At 39.6% G+C, this 21100-nt stretch overlaps 3 protein-coding genes across 3 annotated transcripts in view; 1 reads left to right on the forward strand and 2 right to left on the reverse strand.

Moving 5' to 3' along the window:
- Nucleotides 1-1117: 1117 nt before the first annotated feature.
- Nucleotides 1118-7729, reverse strand: tmem30b (transmembrane protein 30B). The gene is made up of 8 exons (XM_084044343.1): nt 7620-7729; nt 5644-5848; nt 4878-4991; nt 4660-4767; nt 4367-4457; nt 4137-4274; nt 3391-3597; nt 1118-2708 (listed from the first exon to the last, which is right to left on the reverse strand). Exons 2-8 carry the CDS (start codon nt 5836-5838, stop codon nt 2530-2532), a joined length of 1032 nt encoding a protein of 343 aa, XP_083900469.1. The 5' UTR covers nt 5839-5848; nt 7620-7729; the 3' UTR covers nt 1118-2529.
- Nucleotides 7730-9867: 2138 nt separating this feature from the next.
- LOC311036856 (uncharacterized protein) lies at nt 9868-11102 on the reverse strand. Its single transcript, XM_084045868.1, has 2 exons — nt 10733-11102; nt 9868-10261 (listed from the first exon to the last, which is right to left on the reverse strand). Exons 1-2 carry the CDS (start codon nt 11017-11019, stop codon nt 10192-10194), a joined length of 357 nt encoding a protein of 118 aa, XP_083901994.1. The 5' UTR covers nt 11020-11102; the 3' UTR covers nt 9868-10191.
- A 1081-nt stretch (nt 11103-12183) lies between these two features.
- kdm1a (lysine (K)-specific demethylase 1a) overlaps nt 12184-21100 on the forward strand; it is a 19292-nt gene continuing 10375 nt past the window's right edge. Inside the window, exons 1-13 of the mRNA XM_084045888.1 lie at nt 12184-12251; nt 13799-13850; nt 14403-14693; nt 15819-15984; nt 16272-16405; nt 16651-16729; nt 17135-17227; nt 17330-17436; nt 17684-17765; nt 17956-18050; nt 19585-19602; nt 20115-20257; nt 20419-20509. Of these exons, the coding sequence (XP_083902014.1) occupies nt 13806-13850; nt 14403-14693; nt 15819-15984; nt 16272-16405; nt 16651-16729; nt 17135-17227; nt 17330-17436; nt 17684-17765; nt 17956-18050; nt 19585-19602; nt 20115-20257; nt 20419-20509 (1344 nt within the window). The 5' untranslated portion in view covers nt 12184-12251; nt 13799-13805. The remainder of the gene's footprint in view (nt 12252-13798; nt 13851-14402; nt 14694-15818; nt 15985-16271; nt 16406-16650; nt 16730-17134; nt 17228-17329; nt 17437-17683; nt 17766-17955; nt 18051-19584; nt 19603-20114; nt 20258-20418; nt 20510-21100) is intronic.

Here is a 21100-nt window from a genome sequence, read left to right on the forward strand (position 1 = left end):
GGACAATCTAAGGGCGGAGCTTACTGGTCAAAGCGATACATGTGTTCCTCATGAGTCAATGGACAAGTTTAAGCAAGTTTCACGACTTTCGGCCAAACGAGGCATGACTTATGCCTGTTTAAAGTTTGCATTTTCAAAAAATTGCTATAGCGCCCCCCTTTGGCCAATTGGAGTAAGATTGGTTTCAGTGATATTTGGAATGACCCTCTACATTTCTGCAAAGTTTCAAAGAAATGTGAGTCTGCATGTATGTTTTAGCAGATGAATAATTTTCATAAAACTGCAATAGTTAAAATCTATTCTTGGGATTTTTGAGCAATTTGCACGAAACCTTTTACACATGAACTTTGGACCTATGCCGACATAATGATGCGAGCGGATTTTTTCTAAGTGAAAAAATGCAGAAGTTAGGAGCCAATGACTGTTTTTCATATAATTCAAAATGGTGGGAGATCTAAAGGTCAGAGGTCAAAAGTCAGAGGGTGAAAGTTGTTCAGCATGAGGAGATGCATATGTGTATCCAAGTTTCATGGCTGTAGGTCAAACAGGGCATGAGTTGTACCTGTTCAAAGTTGCCATTTTCAATTGAGTGCTATAGCGCCACCTTTAGACGAAAGATTGTGAGAATTATTTCTTGATCGTTTCTCATGACCATCTACCATATGGCCGAGTTTCGTAAAAAGCGACTGCACGGTTCAGCCAGAACTGCGAAAAGTGGCATAAGTGACGGAATACTGCCAATAACAAAACAGGTCCAGAGCTGAGCTCTGGCCCCGTAATAATAAAACAGGTCCAGAGCTGAGCTCTGGCCCCGTAAAGACAATCACAGCCTGGTAATAACAATAATTTATGATACAATAAATGTATATAATGTAACAATAATTGGGTCATTACCAATTTAGTCACGCCATTGTGCCTACTGTAGCGCTGCTATGATACCTGAATTTCCCTATGGGTCCATCTAATTCTAATTGACCATTAAATATGCATTTAAATTGGTAAATATCTCTAGATTTAATTGTTCAAAAATCATCTCAAAAGTAGTAAAGGTACTTGAATGTCAATTCTACAAATTAATTCTGAGTTATGTCTCCAAAACTTTAAAAGAAAAAGACTGTGGGGTTTCGTGTTTTTTATTCAAAATATACTTGAAAGGAGAACATAAAGGATGGCCACAAATTACAATTAAAAGCATTAACAGGTGCAATAAATACAGTATATGTATCTACAGTGTCTCATAGCCTATAGACATTATTATTATCCCTGAGATAGTAGAGCAGTGTATTTTACTAGTTGCAGCAATATTTTCTAATTGCAAACCAAAAATGGTGAAATGTGGCTTCAATAGCATCTTTTAAAGTGAAAAGCGATTTCACTTTTTGTTGACATAACCACTATGGCTTAAAAAAAATAGAGACTATATCAATTGAGCTTGAGAAAAATTGCCTGCCATTTCCCAAAGGTACATGGTAGAAAATAACATTAGAACTTCAAATAAATCTGACACTGACTAAACAAAATATACTATTTATCCTAACCTGGAACACTGTGTTAATAATGTACAAAGGCACATGCAGGGAGAGAGCGAGCGTTTCTCCTGTGGCCCTCTGTTTTTACCCTGCATATACATTATACATAACCACAAATACATTACATTCACTGCCTTCATTTGTCATCTTCTATAGGGCATAAAAGTGGTGGCCATGTTGTGGTGCCATAAATTGAAAGCCCATTCATTTTTCCCATAGACTGGAACCAAGCCATCCAGGATCCTGGTGGATCATGAAAATAAAACATTTGATTCTGTGAAAAAAGATATTTGAAAACCTCAAAACAAATTATTAATTAGTATATCATATAATTAAATATTCAAATATTTTTTTTACAGAATCAAATGTTTTATGGTCATGATTCACCAAGAGCCTGGATGGCTTCGTTGCAGGCTTAAAATAATTTATATAAATATTTTCGGAAATCTCTATGGGAAAAAATCATGGGCTTTCGATTTGTGGCACCACAAAATGGCCGCCTCTGCTATGCCCTATTGAAAGGTATCGTCAACTGACTTACTTAAAAAAATAATCCTCTCTAAACCAAAATGAACATCAACTGATTTTAATTAATGATGTTATCTATTGATCTTCCTATGATTTCATTCTGTTTAAAAACGAACTTGGCATACTCCCGAAAATAAATCAGAGAAGCACTACTCAAACATGAGATTTCAGTCCACATTTTGTGGACTACAATACAGTATATGAGTGGGCGTGTCCACAGTTCTAGGCAAACAAATGTGAACAAAGTCACTGTCACTTGTTACAAATCTAATGCATTTTAGCTGCCCTCTTTGAAGATTATTTTGTACACATCTCCAAACTGTTTTACTAGAATAACATTTCAATTGTATTTCTTGGTGGACTAGCTTACTTAAAATTCCCACATGTGTATGAGCCTTGTGATAAGAGAGATTGAGATTCATGGTGTACACCATCTTCAAACCAATCACCTGTGGTCCAGAACTGTAAGTGATCATTCTTCATCGGGGAACTTGAACTTAGCGTAGACGATGAGCATGACCATAGACATGACCACACACATGGATCCGATGACAAGATAGGCAATGCCTAGAAACTGGTTCTTGCCACCCATCCAGGACACATTGCTGAACACTACTTTCTTTCTCCCATCAAAGCTCAGCACAGGATAATCTGGAGAAAATTCTGTTAAGGATTTCATAAGAATCAGAGGGAGGGATGGCTTGATGATATAAGATAGGCAATATATACACCTTCACCAAGCTGTTGTATTGGGCACAGTAAAAGGAAACTTGACAAACTCACTGATATACACAGGGCTTTCTGAGGTAGAAACGAATCAATTATGCGTTATATGATTAGCATACGGTAGTGACTTTTTCCTACTCATGACTCCCAATGTCTTTGTTTTCATTCTCTGCCAGCTGAAACGCAGAGCCACACCCATCTGGTAAAACCAGTTAGACTAGGCTCCAGCCAAACAATTATATGGTGTTGTAACATGAAACAGCCAGTGCTCCAGTAAGTAATAAGTAAGAACTCTTATACACTGACACATGCATTACTGCTGCCATTTGTTAACATATCTATGCGTTTGTTTTCTCCCATTTAGTCATTGTTAATTCCCCATGTGTACTGCAATCCCAGTCTCTACCAACCCCCTGTGGGGAGGGTGTTGTAGGTAACCAGCAAGCACTGTTGGAGTGCCTGACTTTTGGGAATTAAACCTGTGCCTCTGCGGTGGTGAATGAAGGTTTTACCTCTCTGCCAACTGGACGCCCATACTGTACATGTTTTAATAGTTATAAATTGATACTTTCTCATCTTCTCGTGATTTGTAATTTAAAAAGGATACTGTAAGCAATTTCAAGGGAGTAGTTTCCTGCTGGCAGACCGTCTTTGTAGTCCCCTTCTGTGATACGACGGTACAGTTTTCTGAAGTCTGGCAGCGCTGCTCTCCTCATCCAGACCAGGAAATCCTGATTGATGAAGCCGTTGTTCGCTGGGTCTGTAGGATCTAGCTCATAAGCTGGCTTGGACCAATATGTAGGCTTCACAGTACCTGTGAATTCATGTATTAGTTAGGTCTATACCAAATAACAAAACATTTGCTTTCTTATTTAGACTGGATGCAATATTTGTGTTTAATCAACAGATCCTGCGCCATCAGCTACAACTCTGTAGTATCATCTAACCCTAAAAGTTTCCCAACATTTTGTGGACCAACTCAATGCCTCCCAAGTTAACATATCATTCCACAAGGTGGATTTTGTTTTTACTTAACCAGGGAAAACCCCCATTGAGATTAAGAATCTCTTTTTCAGAGGAGACCTGGGCAAGACAGTCAGCAGTAAAAAATAACACAGTCTACATCTACAAGTACTTTGAAAAGTAGTGGTAAATTACTCCTATTGTCATAAAGTGTTGGACTTGCACACTCTTGCGCTTATATCACACATCTGGCAAAAAGGTCTTGCACCCATGTGACACTTTTAATGTGTACCATTAATATACAGTGACATGTTCAGTCACAGACAACATGCACTGTGATATTAAATTAAACACACATAATGATGCAATAAAGAGAATCAAAGTAACTACCATTGAATGCGTTCTTTAGAGGCGTGACAGAGGGGTTTCTGAATTTGATGTTGTAATCCGTCCACCAAGCAATCCCTTTTCCATCAAAAGGCACCAGCTTCCTGTTTCCATTGACATTCTGGTAAAGCTTGAATGTGTCTTCAATGGAGGAATAAAAAAAAAAAAGTTTATGTAATATTTTGACTGTAATTTAAAACAGATTTGCATCAAGTTTGGCGTCTATCATGTACCATTGAACATGCTGTTTGCTACTGATCCACAAGGTACAATTGGTTTGTTGTTTTCATCATACTGATAGGGAGTGCAGTCTTCATCTGGAGTCTGTAAGAGAAACAGAAAACAAAGTTGAAGGGGGAACAAAATACCATATAAAACTTTTTTACACTGTTTTTCAATAGATCCTGTGATAGATCTTATCTAATATGCATCCACAAATATATTTCAATTCAAATGTGTACCGTGGGTATCTGGCTTAATCTATGCATTGGAAATACGACCCAATGAGCTTTTTCATATTCTGTACCTTAAAGTTATCCAGATCTCCAGACAGCTGTCTGTCATCTCTAGAAACACCATATCTCCTGTAGTTCTGGAAGTAGTTGGACAGACCATAATAAAAGAACACTGGGCCCTGTGGACGACAGTTAAACGACCAATACAAACACAAGTTACAAAGAGCAATGACGTTTTACTTAAGATTAAAATAAACTTCTCTGTGTATGTGTTAAACTCCATAGCCACCTCAAATAACTTGTCCAGCGAGAATTCCAATGAGCACACACAATTTGGGATAGGTGGGTCAGAGGCAGAGCACCTAAAGCATGGTGACTGTGTCTCTACTCCAGTGTAATCCTTCTGTGAAAAGAAGATAACCCAGAAAGTTTGCCATTAAATATTGATACTTACAAGTCCGAACTTCATTGTGTGGAGTTGTGTTACTGACACTTCACACTCATCGACTACAAAACATGTGATACCATCAGTGACAAACCTGTGACCGACTAACAAATGTAAATTTCCAGAGAAATTAGAGCATCCTGTTAATGTTGTTAACAAACATGCATAACTTGTTAACTCATTGTTAAACACCTTGCTATATAACGTGATGTCCATCAATCCTGATGGATAAGTTAGATCCCTGGCTCCTCCTGGCTTTCAACGGTCCTTGAGCAAGACATTGAACCCAAAACTGTTCTCAATGAACAGGTGGTTGGTGCCTTGCACTTGCCTTTACAGTCAATGTGTGTGAATGTGTAACACTTAAATGTGCAGTGTATGTGTATCGGCGTTCCGCCGTTGCTATGTGTGAATGGGTGAATGTGAAGTACACTGTAAAGCGCACACAAGTGGAAATGCTAGAAAAAGCACATATAAATACAGTCCATTTACCCAACCCCCTCCCCAGATTACAGACTACATTTTAAATGTTACGTATTACTTAGTAAAATTCATGCATATGTATCTGGCAATACATTTTACTATGTATTCAGCACAGTCACAGACATACCTCCAACACTTGGATGTTCTGTGAGGTAACAAAGAGCGCAACACCAATTCCGATGAAGGCCAGGCCAATGAGGACAAACCCTGGGATTACAATCCCAGCAGACAGCATAGGCTGCCAAGCCGGTAGCCTCTGCTGGGTGAAGGCTGTGTTGTCAGGCCGGTTGGGGTACACCTTCTCATCCTCATCTCTAGCCATTTCCTCGGTTCTGTAAGATTAGTTCATGAGGAGTTAGTACATGTATTTCTTTAATGCTACAATTTGTAACTTTTATCGCTACCCAAGATTCAAATCTGTATGAGACCAAAACTCAAGTAAAAAAAGGTAATCCCTTTACGGCCACGGGAACAATTGTGCTGATGAGCTTCAGACAGTATTACTTTCCAACCAGCCCAGTAGTTGTCCTACCCTACCAGGGTAAATTTCTCAATGGAAGAGGCCATAGGGAGGCCATCTCCAACCACTGCAGGTAGTGTAGTTATACTGTATTAACAATACTCAACCATATACAGATTGGTTAAAATAACGTTTTATTCATTAAAATAAATTCTGAACGCAGCATTAAAACATGCAACAGTTCAACAATGGCAGTGGTGGAAAGTAAGTAAATGTACTCAAGTACTGTACTTAAGGGAAGTAACTCGTTCTCATGCTATTCATCAAAAATGTGGAACGCCCTACCAAAAGGAGTAAAGGAGTGTAAAACCCTACTCTCCTTCAAAACTGCCCTAAAGATACACCTTCAGGAGGCTGCAATTGGAAAATGGCCCCTGTCTAAGTCCTAATCTAACCTACCCCCCCACCCTCTCCTTCTTCTTTTGTACATATTTCTCACTCTTTATACCAGTAACCTGTAAACTGATTGTATGACATTCTATAGTAGTTGTGTATAACTGTCTGTCTCTTATATGTCACCATGATTTGTGTGCGTGGGGAACTCATTTGAAACAAGCTCAGTGCTTTTATGAGTCTTCCAGTTTAGTAGACCTCATATTGTGAATTTGTACTTCCATGTACTGTTGTTCTCGTGTCTTACTAAATAAAGTACATCAATCAATCAATCAAGTACAATTTTGACTTTTACTACTTGTTCTACTCCACTACATCTCAAGAGGCAAATATTTTATAGTTTTAATCCACAACAAATATTTGAAAACTTTAGTTACAAGTTCCTTTGCAGATTTTGATGATTATTACAAAACATACATTAACCACATTCCGCCTTATATACTTCGGCCATTTGAAAATAGCCAATCTGTGAGCTTGTAGATCTGCTATTCATTTTCAAAAGATTTTTATACGTTTGAAAACTTGAAACGGGACATTCTGCAAAATGACTACTTTCTACTTTTGGTAATGTAAGTACATTTTGACCCCAATTCTTCTGTACTTTTACTCAAGTACATTTTGAATTCTGGACTTTTACTTGTAACAGAGTAGGCTATTTCTACATTGCAGTATTGATACTTTAACCTAAGTAAAACATGTGGGTACTTTTGTGAGTAAAATGACAGAGATACTTTCCCGAATTGATTGTTTTTAAGCTACAACTAGGCTAAGTTTGAACTTAGTGTGAGGTGGTGCAACTGGCCCCGGGTGAATACCTAGCTGAGGGAATTTACATACAGCGCGCATCGCCGCACCCTAAACAGAAGTGTCCACAGAAAGATTGCAAATGTATTTGCAGTAGGCTATCATTATTTTGTTTTGCGCCTACAATCTGTAAGACATTCAAATGAACGTTCGTCCATAAATCTGCATCCACACATAACTATATTTCTAGACACAAACTTTACAAGTCCTCCAGGTGAAAAGCAACAAAACAATGCACGCAGAACTGGATTTCCGCCTGTTTTGGGTAAACTCCTTGTTCGGGAAAAGACACATCAGACAATCAGATACATCTATTTCTATAGAAAGTATTTTTCTTACAGCTAATACTAATCCACACTGTAATTGTTCGTTTGGGTAGTACTCACATGATATGGTGTACGATCGATCGAGAAACTAAATAAAACCTTAAAGTTAAGGAGTAGGCTTGAATCGTGGATGGGACGGGTGGAGCAGCGTATCACCTTCGGTGTTGCCAGATTGTGCGAGAGAAATAAGCAACCATGTCTATGAAAACAATCCCGAAAGAAGCGAGCCCTGGCTTCGCCCATTTAACATCATACATTCATTGGCTTGCTTGCTATTATTGTAGATCGGCTATTATTACAAACAAATAGCCGATCTACAAGCTCACAACGCGTCGCAATGCGACGCTGTAGACCTGCTATTTTCCCATAAAATCTTGAAGATTTTTTTGTAAACATGTTAACAACACAAATCTTGTAAAATGTTTTTAGATGGGGGTCCGCAGACAAATATATATGCATTTGTGGGTCCTTGACTAGAAAATGAAACACTGGCTTTAACAACATCAGGAAACAAGCCAAAATAAGCAACTACACTTTAGAAACAAGCCCAAAAAACGCAACCCGCAAACCAATACATACAAGCAACTTTACAGAAAAAGAAGCCCAAAGTCGCTTATAATAAGCAGACATGGCAACCCTGATCACCCTTACCTGCGTCTGTATCTTCCTGCTGATCGGGTTTTTGCAAGGTGACGTCATGCTTGATTTACATACACACAATGGTGTCGCGCGCCGATCTACAAGCTCACAACACTTCCTGGTGCAACGCTGTGTGAGCTTGTAGATCGGCTATTTTCGGTCAGTTCAGTCATTTCTTCAACAATGAGAGAGGCAGGACCGCCTCACTGGGCTGAAGACCCCCTTGGCATTACCTCAAACAGTGGTGGAAAAAGTACTCACATTTTTACTTAAGTAAAAGTACAAAAGTATTGGTATCAAAATTTACTTAAAGGAGAAGACCCCCCTTCTCCTTTTTTTTGTATATATTTTTTATTTTTCATCCTCTTTTTTTTGTTGTACATAGTGGTATTTTTTCTCTGTATTGTTATGTTGATTTTTGAACTGTTTGGTTGCTACTAAATATGTCTATGAAATTAATTCAAGGACCCCAACGGAAACAAGTCCGCAAGGACTTTTCTGGTCGGACCTTTTAGACAAAAGTATTATAAATGTAACCAGTGGTGTCCCCAGGAATTACATTTAGGGCAGGCAAGATTTCTTTTTTGCACCCCCACTATTACCCCCAAAAAAGAAATTTCAACTCAATCGAAAATCGGCGATCGAAAACCGGCGAAAGTGTCCGTTTTCAAGATGTTTTGGCCATTATCTCTGGAACGGAAGGTCCAAACTGCTCAGTTCAAAGCTTGTTGGATGCGTAACTTTGAGGACATTAAGCACACAATGACATTTTCGGGTTATTTGGGTTTTCTAGGGGAGGCGAGATCTTAGTTGGGCAGGCGACCGCCTGCCCTGCCTCTACAGTGGGTACGCCACTGGTTGACACCCCGGTCAAAGATCATCGATGTTGAACTCCACGCTTCAGACGCGCTGAAAGCATTGCGTCAAAACGCTGCAACCGCGGATGCTCTACCGGCCCTCGCTTCCATAGAATAGAAGTGAACCGGTGACATTTCTGAAGCGTATGTCATGTGTCACCGCGCCGTGCCGTAACACTGCAGCAGGTGTGTTGCTTATTAGCCTGCCATGTTTTTAATCCGCAGTAGTTTTTAAATCTGAACCGGAAAACATACTGCAAAATCAGCGTAGGGCCTTTTGGAGGATGTACTGTACCATAGTATGTGTGTGTAAAAGACTCTTTACATTTATGTATGACTGCCTAGGAAAATATGACCTTTTGTTTATGAATTTATGAAAGCTATTATATACAGTATAATATAAACCTATTACCTATAAGCCTACTCTTTTATCGGGGTCACCATGACTGGAGGCAAATATTGTACTTTTACTCCACTACAATTATTTGAAAACTTAGGGACACGTGGTTAATGTGATTAAGATATTCTACTCTTGGGTGTTTTCTTCTTGTGAACCATCGTTGGAGGTCATCCATTGGGTTGGACCACTGACTTGTCCAATTTCTCGATTTATTTGTCTCCCCTGCTATTGATTCACATACATTTTTTTTTTACAACCAAAAGTACTCAAGAATCTAAATTAATAGGTGGACCCTCCACCTATTAATGGAGGGATAAAGGGGTTCTAAAGAACTCTTACTATAGAAAACAATACATTCACATCACCACTTAATGGCCTAGCTGTGAGGGAAATAAGGCAAACGTGATCCTCTAGTACATTTTAATGACTGCATAAAGAATGGTGGACGGGGAAAAAAAAATGGGTGACAGTCACCATGTGCTGAACATTTGCATGCATTGGTTTGTACAATCTACATTGTACTTAAAACAATCAAAGTCAATTTTCACAAAACAAAATATGCACTAAGAACTTTGCATATTACAGATCACTGTCTGTCATTACAATAAAAACGAATTCTTGACAACAAATATATGCACAAAGAACTTAATATTCCAAAAAAAATCACTGTCCCACGTCCTGGGAATGCAGCGGTCCCTTATTTCATCAACTCTAGAGTTTTTATTCACACACAGGATCAGGGAGAGATGGGAACAAATCTTTCTTTGAACTTCTTGTTGATGTCAGTGAGGGTCTTGTGGTCCAGGCTGTATATCATAAAAAAAACACACATGTATTCATGTTATTAGTGGGAAAACTGAATCTATTTAGTCTGTGCTTCATTTTATTGATTGATTGAATACTTTAACAGAGGTACAATAATGCATTTGAAAAGATATGCCAGGGACCCCCATAAGAGAAGATTTTTATGGCTCTAGCTAATTTCAAGGACCCCCAGTTTGCCATGCATTAGGCTACGGACCCCCATTTAATGGCATTTCTATCTCTTCGACCCCAATTTATATAGTAAAATCAATGTTAATGTACTGAACAACTCAGAAAGTGTAAAAATGTAACAAAATGGATTTAGTTTCATTTTTACACTCTCTGAGTTACAGACCCATAAGGGTCCATTTGGTTCCTAACTATCCATCATTTAGCTGGGTACCCCCTGGAACTCCTTCAAGGACCCCTGGGGGTCCCCGGACCCCACTTTGAGAACCAATGCTTTAGCTTACCAGTGAACAAATTCAAACATCTTCCTGCAGACTTTGATTCCCTCCACCCAGTAAGGCATGGATCTCTTGCCTCGGCCCCACTGGGTGTACAGAAGGCCGAAGATGAAGAACTCCCTCTCGGCGGCCGTCATGGCCTCGCAGTAGTGACGGGTGTCGATGATGTAGTCCAGGTGTTGCGTCACAATACAGGACCCTCGTCCTCTGCAGCCGCAGACGAAGGTCTGAGCCAATTTGCTTTCTTCGTCATATCGTCGCCACCTTTCGTAATCGTAGTCGCTGGCCGCCATGGTGTTAAAAGACCGTTTTCTAACTCTTCTTTCTTTACTGGTTGAATTAAAGTGAACAGCTTGGTAGACATTAGGCAGGCTACTATGAGAAACACCTGTGTGCGTCGTTGATTGTGCCGCGCCCAGAACAGCGTTGCCAGATTTTGGGAGAGAAACCACTGACAGGTCTACGAAAACAAGCCTAAAAAAAAAGAAACTCTCTCAGATCAAAGAAATCTGATATGGCAATACTGTAGGCTCTATGCAAAGCAGCCATTTTGGAGAGAAATTGGGCCTCTTCTTACTTCCTTCACAGGTGTTACCAATGATACTAATGAAGGCTCTGTGCCTGCCATTCTGGTCAAACAGAGTCAGCGTGGTCCAGGCAGGGACCCTCATGGTTCCTTGAGGCCCCTTAAAAGGTGTGTAACTCTGAGAGTGTACAAATGGAACCAAATGGACCCGCAAGGGTCCATTTGGTTCCATTTGTACACTCTTATATAACTGTGTTGTTTTACATTATTTTGCCTAATAAAAAAATTCAATCAATCAAACAACAATCATTTGAAAATAGCCTATCTGCAAGCTCACAATGCGTTGCATCGCGAGTTTGTAGATCAGCTATTTTCAAATGGCAGAAATGTTGTGAAGTGAAGCTGAAGTGGTTAATGTATGTTTTGTAATAATAATCAAAATCTACAAAGTAACTAGTAACTAAAGTTTTCAAATAATTGTAGTGGAGTAAAAGTACAATATTTGCCCCTGAGGTATAGTGGAGTAGAAGTAAAAGTACTGAAAACTGGAAATACTCTCTAGTAAAGAAAAAATACCTCAAAATTGTACTTAAGTAAATGTACTTAGTTACTTAACACCACTGACTGCATAGAACTTGGAAAGAAAGAACCACTAGCTGGCATAGATAGCACATTATGTAAATGATTCCACGCCCTCGTTTTGACTGACACCAACTGAGACCAATCGCTGCGCTCAGAAGCCCTCCGTTGCTTTCCCAACTACATTTGGGATCCAATTTGCATTGCAGTTTACATATCTGGCCTAAAAGCGGATACGGAAACGGCCTGTAAACGTACATGCATGTGCGTTTGGAAATTACCGGATACAGTAGCCGGGCTCTAGACCGGAAACCAGTGTGAAAAGCCTAGTGTTTTCAATCAATCAATCACGCGAGAATTCGAGAAGACCTGCTGCGGTGGACTGGCTGCCTTTGTGTTGACATTTTCGGGGACTGAGAGGTAATATTGAACTGTAATTATTTTCCACGCGTAGAAACAATGCGTGTGACCGTGGTAATATCTGCTCTGAATTGTTTTGTCAATGTATTAGTGGAGAACCGACTCGAAAAGCAACCTAATGATATGTTTGTCAGGTCACACCTGCTACTAACTGTGCCACAGCTGCTGCTAGCCGAGTCTCATTGTTAGCGTCTTGAGTAACGGTAGCTAACGTTAGCTAACGGGCTAAAAATGAAGATCAATTAAGATGCACTATTCTGTATGGCAAATAAAATCCCATTTTGACATTCATGTTCGTCTTGCTTGGATGACTAACCGTTATGTTGAATCTGATAATGTTATGAGGGTATTAGTGTCAGCAGCAGTGAAAACGCAGAGGCTATAGTGTATTATATATTGACCATAGAAAGGGTTAGCTAGAGAGCTAGCTAACGCTAGCCAATGGGTTCTGTTGGTCAGGCCAGCAAGTCCACATTTCATTATCAGAATCAGAGTTACATATGCCTGTAATCGCAGTGCCCACTCCCATTTTTTTGCTTATGTAAAAGTATCAATACTACAATGCAGAAATACTCTTGTTACAAGTACAAGTCTGGTATTCAGAATTTACTTGAGTAAAGTATTGGTATAAAAATGTACTTAAAGTACTTACTGTGCAGAATGTCCCATTACACAAATTCAAAATGTATGAAAAATCTTTAGAAAATAGCGGATCTACAAGCTCTCAATGACCCGTTGTGAGCTTGTATCTGCTATTTTCAAATGGTCGAAATATAGGGCTGAAATTGTTCATGTGTTTTGTAATAATAAAAATGTAAAGAATACTGAAGAAGGTAAAATGACCCCAAAATTGAACTTAAGTACAGTACTTCAGTACATGTACTTAGTTACTTTACACCACTGCGTAGTGCCAATGTAAACATGTACATAATGTACTTTACCAGTAACTGCTCATGCTTTGATGTGTAGCCAATTTTAAAACGTGTTTTTATTTTTTTAAATGTTTTCTCTCCTAATCTGTCAATCTTTTCACATTTAAATTATATTTTCTTGCATTATCCTAGAGCTCTCTATGTAGTCGGTGCGTTGTACGGATGCTATATGGTTGTCATTTGTATTGTGTTTTGTATATTTGTTATATCTGGCAAAGCTGTGTAATGTTTATGCCTCAGTTCTCACTCATAAAGGAGACTTTAGTCTCTCAATTTGGTTTTATACTGGTCAAATAAAGGTTAAATAAATGTAAACCATGGCGCCAACCATGGCTCACCTCTTCAGTTGTTTAATTAACACTATGCTCGGTGTTTTAGTTGAAACATTGAGGACAATAGAATTATTTGGATAGTCATTATTTGGAAACACTTCTTCAACTGCTGGTTTAAAACGGTCAAAATAAAGGTATAAACAGCGATCTAGGATAGTAGAATGAGTAGTTATTCTAAGACATCCGATATGTTATTATAGAATCTAACACCATCAACATCTTTTTATCTGTTAGATTTCTGTTAGATTATAACAATGTCTCTAATTCTGTCTCTATTTCTTAGCGTTTGAATGGATATTACCAGGTGCACGGAGAAATGGGTAAAACAAGACAAGGTTATTGTACCATTAGAGCCCTCATTTCATAAATTCACAACATTCATGCACAGTTTATTCTTAGCACATCAGTGTTATAGCTGCCATTCTATTGTTTGGATTCTGCATCCCCCCAGAACTAAATGCTAAATGGTAGCCTTTGCAGCAGTTGCATCAGTCCCTATCAATGGAATGACTTATAGAGAATCAGGCTATATAGCATTGCCTGTTCAACAATTTCTAATGCATCTTATAATAATATTGCAAGGCATTTGCAGGGTTCCAATTTACCCGTATTTTGTTGTAGCTTGATTTTTATAAATTATGTTTTTATGCATTCAGTCTTCAAGAAAAGACAATCAATTATGTAAATGTCCATATTTTTTTTGAGAGGAAATGTATTTATATTTTATAACTAGAATTTCTATCAACTTTATTTGTTGTGGCCTGATTGTGCAACCTTCGAGTTGCAATAATTTCACTTCAAGTACCTTAGGCCTAGACCCTTAGGTCATCATTTTGTTTTAAACCGGTGATATTTATCTCATGTCTGTCCGTTCTCTGCTTCTACAGGAGAGGCCTCCGACATCCATAATGTTGTCCAGTAAGAAGTCAGACGCTGGCTCCTCCTCCTCCTCGTCCTCCTCTACGGGAGCAGCAGCAGGAGGGGACAGAGCCCCAGGCCCCGATGCTCAGTCTGGACCGTCAGCCTCGGCCGCTGGCCCTGCGGATGTTAAAAAGAAAGAGCGGGCATCTCCCAGTGGGGAGCCTGGTGGGCCTCCTATGGCCCATCCAGCAGGCCCTGGGGGGATGGACCAGGACTCTGCTGAAGTCCGCAGGACCAGCCGCCGCAAGCGGTCAAAAGTAAGCGTCCTATATCTCCTTTGCCTATATACTTAGAAAGGGCTTACTAGAAATGTCATGTTACAATGATTAATTGCAAACATTTTGTTCCCAGGTTTGAGATGATGATACATTATAGATCATAATATAACCATGATGATGGTCAAAATGTTAATCTATGATATATGGTCATGAATTAGACAATGACATGTAATGGATAAAAGATAAGGTAACCCTTTGTTGATCCCTGGAAGCAAATTCAGGTGTCATAGCAGTGACAGCAGCAAGAGTCTCAAGTAAGATGAGTTGCTGGCGCTAAATATCTGAAGTGGATCTCTGAATTAATGTATGTACAGTCTTATCAACATTGAATATATCAAGTAATATATGTACACAGTATGTCAACAATGAATATATGTGCATTCTATCTACAATGCTTATATACAGTAAATGGATATATTAATTAATGTATGTACAGTCTATCAACAGTCATCCATAACAGGCATGTGTCAGGTGGAAACCTTTCATTTTCAGGAAATGGAAAAAATAACCGCCACAGACTTAACCACTTTCAACTTGGCGTCCCAAAGCGGCAGATCTGAAAGCACACATTGCGTTGCATTATGGCACGTGAGCTTGTAGATCGGCTATTTGCACTACTTTTGCACGACACTGTAATACGTCAAAGTATACAATTTATTATTATTTAATGAAAAAACATACAAAGATGAAATAAGGTTTCTGCCCTACAGCGACGATATGTCAAGGTCAACATTTACATTCTAGCAGCAATAGTAGTCAGATTGACTGCATGCACATGAATAGGCACGAGTGAACAGTAGCATGAACAGGAATAGTAAATGTAACAAATAAGTAGTGCAATAAAGTAAGCAGTGATACTAAATTATGTGCATTGCCATTTTTGACAGTCCATGTGCAAGATAATATTGATACCAGTATGGTCCTTAGATATTTGTGGTGACTGTAGTTGTATTGCACACTAATGCACTCTATCGTTTTAACGTTTCTGCATTGTGAGTTTATCTACAGAGCAAACCAGCAAGTCAGTTCCTCTCCTGCCTCTCTCCCAACCGGCTGACCGTGGACTAGGTTTTAATGGAGCTTTTATTGTGCCTCTTGTTGCAGGTGGAGTACCGCGAGATGGACGAAAGTCTCGCCAATCTGTCTGAGGACGAATATTACTCGGAGGAGGAGAGGAATGCAAAGGCTGAGAAAGAGAGGAAGCAGGTCGTCCCTCCTCCACCCCCACCGGTGGAGGAGGAGAATGACAGCGAACCAGAGGAACCCTCTGGTGAGACTGTCTGTTGAGGCAGATATACACCAATAATAAAAAAACTATTGAGAAAACGATATGTTGACAGAGACACTCCATACATTTGGAAACATATTTTCATTCAAATCTATCGTCTCCAGTTCATGTGGGATTATTTTAAAAGTAGACTAACTCTCATATCCTCTCTTATGGATCGCATTGACAGCTGCAGTACATCGTTCTCCCGTACCTCGATCTTAATGGTGGCGTGAATTTGTAGTCCCCTGTGTATGTCTATCATAAGTGATTTATGTGTGCATTTTCAGGTGTAGAGGGAGCTGCCTTCCAGAGTCGTCTTCCACACGACCGTATGACATCCCAGGAGGCTGCCTGCTTCCCTGACATCATCAGTGGCCCCCAGCAAACACAGAAAGTTTTCCTCTACATCCGCAACCGTACGGTAAGCACACACACACACACACACACACACACACACACACACACACACACACACACACACACACACACACACACACACACACACACACACACACACACACACACACACACATTAATTTGCCCTAAAACCCAAGAACCATCTTTTTTTATTGTCCACATACTTAAGGGGTTTGATATATGATTACATGTTTATATAAGTAACACCTGCCATTGTATCTTCATCTTCATCATGATGATCTCCTCCAGCTACAACTGTGGCTGGACAACCCGAAGATCCAGCTGACCTTTGAGGCCGCAGCACAGCAACTCGAAGCTCCATATAACAGTGAGTTCTAGAGCCCGACCGATACAGGATTTCTTTTGCCATTACCCCTCAAATGTGATTTTCAAACACTAGGTAGGATATTTTACAGTTTAACAAACTTTATTGTTCAAAATGACATAATTGCACTGAAAAAGTGAACTTCCCTGGGAATTGTATTATTATAAATAACTATGAGTAAATAAACAAAACACACAAATAGAACAATTATTACAAAAAGCTAATTCTTCCTGTGTTATACACAATACAGTGTATATCTGTGATTGGCCGATATCAGCTGATGAAATCGACAGACCGATAAATTGGTCATGCTCTCACTTGGTATTTTTGTTTCCCATTTCCAAAAGAGGATTCCAGACATACAGGCATTTCAATCCAGCTATAATCCACTATGTTTATTCTTCCTAGGTGATGCTGTGCTGGTCCACAGGATACACAGCTATCTGGAAAGGCATGGTCTCATTAACTTCGGCATTTACAAGAGGGTCAAGCCATTGCCTAGTGAGTGAACTTACCATACCGCTTTATTTTGGGTTTCAAACTGACATAGAGGAGTGGACATCTGAATAGAGGAATCGGTTCCTAATGCTGTATTCCCTGCAGCTAAGAAGACTGGGAAGGTGATCATCATTGGAGGGGGTGTTTCTGGCCTAGCAGCAGCCAGACAGTTGCAGAGCTTTGGAATGGATGTGACAGTTCTGGAGGCCAGGGTAGGTCCCCTGCAGAGGGAGTCACACACAAATGCTGGATCATGACATGCAAAGGGGAAAAATAGTTATTTTAAATATGATACCCACCATTTAATATAAAAACATTATTTTAATAGAAAATCATTTTCCTGGAACCATCCATTCTCTTTCCAATACTTTGCCTTGTGTTATGTATCATCTCAGGTTTCTACATAGACCTCTGCCAAAGAGACCGTGTGACATTGGCTATATATTTGTTTTCATACAGGACCGTGTTGGAGGCAGAGTGGCTACATTTAGAAAGGGCAACTATGTGGCTGATCTTGGGGCGATGGTGGTGACAGGACTGGGTAAGCGACCTAATTATGCAGTGATAACATATATCAATCGCAGCATAAATCAAAGCATCATTTGGAGACAACAAGAATACTGGCTTTGGTCACAGAGGTCTTGCAGTTAATGACACCCCTCCATAGAGGGCAGAATTATCCACTAAATGATGTCAAGTGTTCAACTTGCTGTGTCTGTTTGTGTGCTCAGGAGGGAACCCCATGGCAGTGATCAGTAAGCAGGTGAACATGGAGTTGGCCAAGATAAAACAGAAGTGTCCACTTTATGAAGCCAATGGCCAGGCTGTGAGTATCTTGTTCATTATCATTGATTCTCAGCCTTTTTAATTTCAAGGACCACCGTGTTTGAAATGCATTAGGCCATGGACTAAGGGTCCATTTTGTTCCTACTTCCTAACTATAATCATGTAGCTGGGGACGCCCTGGAACCATCTCAACGACCCCTGGGGTCCTCAGACCCCACTTTGAGAACCAGTGCATTAAATTGCATGGTCTTTTGACTCTTACCTGTTATCCCACAAGGTCAGGCTCCTCAGTGCTTTCACCAGACGGGTTCCAAATATTGATCATATTCTTAGCGATCGAATATTTATTGAATAATCAAATTTTTACATTTTTTGAAACTTTTTATTGACATTTTTTAGACTTTTGAAAGTTTAAAAAAACATTTAGCCTAGAAACGGGCTGAAATTGTGTTCGATTACTTATTGGTTATTTTATAAAAATGATCAATTATTGATAATGTTTTATAATTGATTAAAGCGATGAGTTCGATGAACAGTTGCACCCCTAGAGTCATTAACCAAGTTGGGTAATTATTTTGAAAAGTCCACTGAACCAGTTTTGATATTGATCCATAAACAAACCCTGTTTCTCCACTGCTTGATAGGTGACAAGAGGCTGACAAGAGGCTAACCGCAACTGCAAGCATGCATTTGATGTGTGTACTCCTAGCTAGCTCATTTTAAAACGTGTGTGAATGGAAACTATCTGTTGAATAACTGCATTTGTTATGCTGGTTATATTGGTCCACCATTGGGGACAAGTGGCTCTGCAATAAACTAACCACAAGATAATGAAACGTCATGCCAGCATAGCAGTGGCTTCATGCAACATATTTATCTACTCAGTCTTTTAATCATATCCATTTGTTTACATCCTTAATCAGACAACGTTTACGCACAGTATAGAGAGATTTACCTCACAGCACCTCAGTGCAATGTTAAACAAGGTGTTTACGTAGACAAGAATTACCTCACAGCACATAAGTACAATTTTAAACAAGATGCTTACGTGCAGTATAGACGAGACCTACCTCACATGAGTCTAGAGCTCTCCTTCAGACCCGTTTTCTGTCCCCAGGCAGGGAGCTGGTGCTTGTTCTTTCCACAAGTTACAAAAACAAAATGGAGGGTGGGTTCAGTTAACTGCTTAGCCTAGCGTGTCATCAACAGCAGCTCTTGTACCTCACAGAACAGAAAGCGGATGTAGGCTAATGCCATTAGATTGGACATTAATAGTGTTTTTCTTCCTCGTTCCTGGTCCGTCCGTCAGACGGCAGCAGCAGCAGTAGGATGTTTATGTTCATATTCAGGGCATTCCATTGAAGTAGAAGTTGGTTGGCCAACAGGGCTCTTTAAGCAGGCACATCATGTGTAACTGGTTTCCTCCTCCACAGGAAAAGGTGAATTAAATGTACATGTTTTTACTTTTATGTAAACCTGTTTGACGTTAAGGTCTTGCTTGCTTAATATGTTCTCTCTCTCTCCCCTTCCCTCTTGTCTTCTCAACCACTCCCATGTCTTTTGAACTGCTAAAGGGTGAACGATGCACAAGTGTATGTATTGGTTTATTTATATAATATATTCCTTAACTACTTTTGGGTCATTCATTTCCCCAAACTTATTTTCATTTCATAACTCATCTATCAATTATGTAGAAGACTAAAGAGGAAACCTACTGTATTCCTGTTGGTTCATACTACAGTATATCTCTCTCATACCAAAGCAACCACTAACTGCTCACAATCTCTTAAAGGGAAAAACAACCGGAGGCTAAATTCACATATTTCTTTCCGACAATCTTGAACATTTGGTGTAGATTTTTTAAGTCTTTCAAAGTTGCATACAATTACAAGCTTGTGGGTAGACATACTTTCAACGTCATTGGAATACCAAATGTGAATTCAGTCTTGGGGTGGATCTTTTCTTTAATTGTAATAGAATAATACTGTCTTTCAGAGCTGCTATCCCTGCATGGCCTTTGTATCTTAAGCATGATAATAAATGTTTCTTCACTAAGATATGCACTCCATGTTTAGTGATTGTGCTTTGAATTGCGTATGTCCAGGTGCCCAAGGAGAAGGATGAGATGGTGGAGCAGGAGTTCAACAGGCTGTTGGAGGCCACCTCCTACCTCAGCCACCAGCTGGATTTTAACTTCCTCAACAACAAACCCGTTTCTCTGGGACAGGCTCTGGAGGTGGTCATACAGTGAGTGGCACACACACACGCATGCACTCACATTCCCTTAGACAGCAACAACAACCCAGTCTGTGGGACAGAGTGAAGGTGATAAACCAGATATGAACCCAGCAGATACTGTACTAAAATAAACACAAAAGCACCAGAAAATATTTTCGTTTTGTTTTCAGGCTGCAAGAGAAACACGTGAAGGATGAGCAAATAGAACACTGGAAGAAGATTGTGAAGACTCAGGAGGACCTTAGAGAACTCCTCAACAAGGTATCATTCTGTGCTGTATTATAAGTGTTGGTCATAATGCATTATAAGCTCAGCGGAATAGCGCATTACGATAACTTCAGTCAGTTACTGTATAAAGAAACTTTATAAATGAGTAAGTGGTTGTATGTGCTGTTCCGCTGAGCTTATAATGGATTATGACTAGCACTTAGAATATGTCATAAACGTTGTTATAAGTTGTCATCACCATTGTTGTTGTGAAGCTCCTTTGTATTTATAGGTGAGGAGAAATAGACCATAGCCATACAAGCCAACATGCCCACAAGCAGCCAGCCTGGTGAACACTGCATTGTGGTTTGTGCACCTTTGTCCACAAGCTGCACACTTAACTACTTAACTATTGCTATAAGATTGTCACCTAGGATGCCATATGGTTAATTAGACTCGGCCTAATCGCTCAACCGAATGTGTTCCCAAATGATTGGACTTGTTTGTAGGTGGGTTGGAGTTCTTAACAGACATACTTCCACAGTCCAGGCTTGGCTGTGAAAAACATTTAAACTGTTAACAAATTACGCTTCACTTCACTTCTTCTGCTGTTGCCTACTTTTTCTACCTATTTTTAAATTCATT

This window comes from Gymnoscopelus microlampas (assembly GCF_963454915.1).
Source record: "Gymnoscopelus microlampas genome assembly, chromosome: 20".
In the NCBI taxonomy this organism is placed as follows: domain Eukaryota; kingdom Metazoa; phylum Chordata; class Actinopteri; order Myctophiformes; family Myctophidae; genus Gymnoscopelus; species Gymnoscopelus microlampas.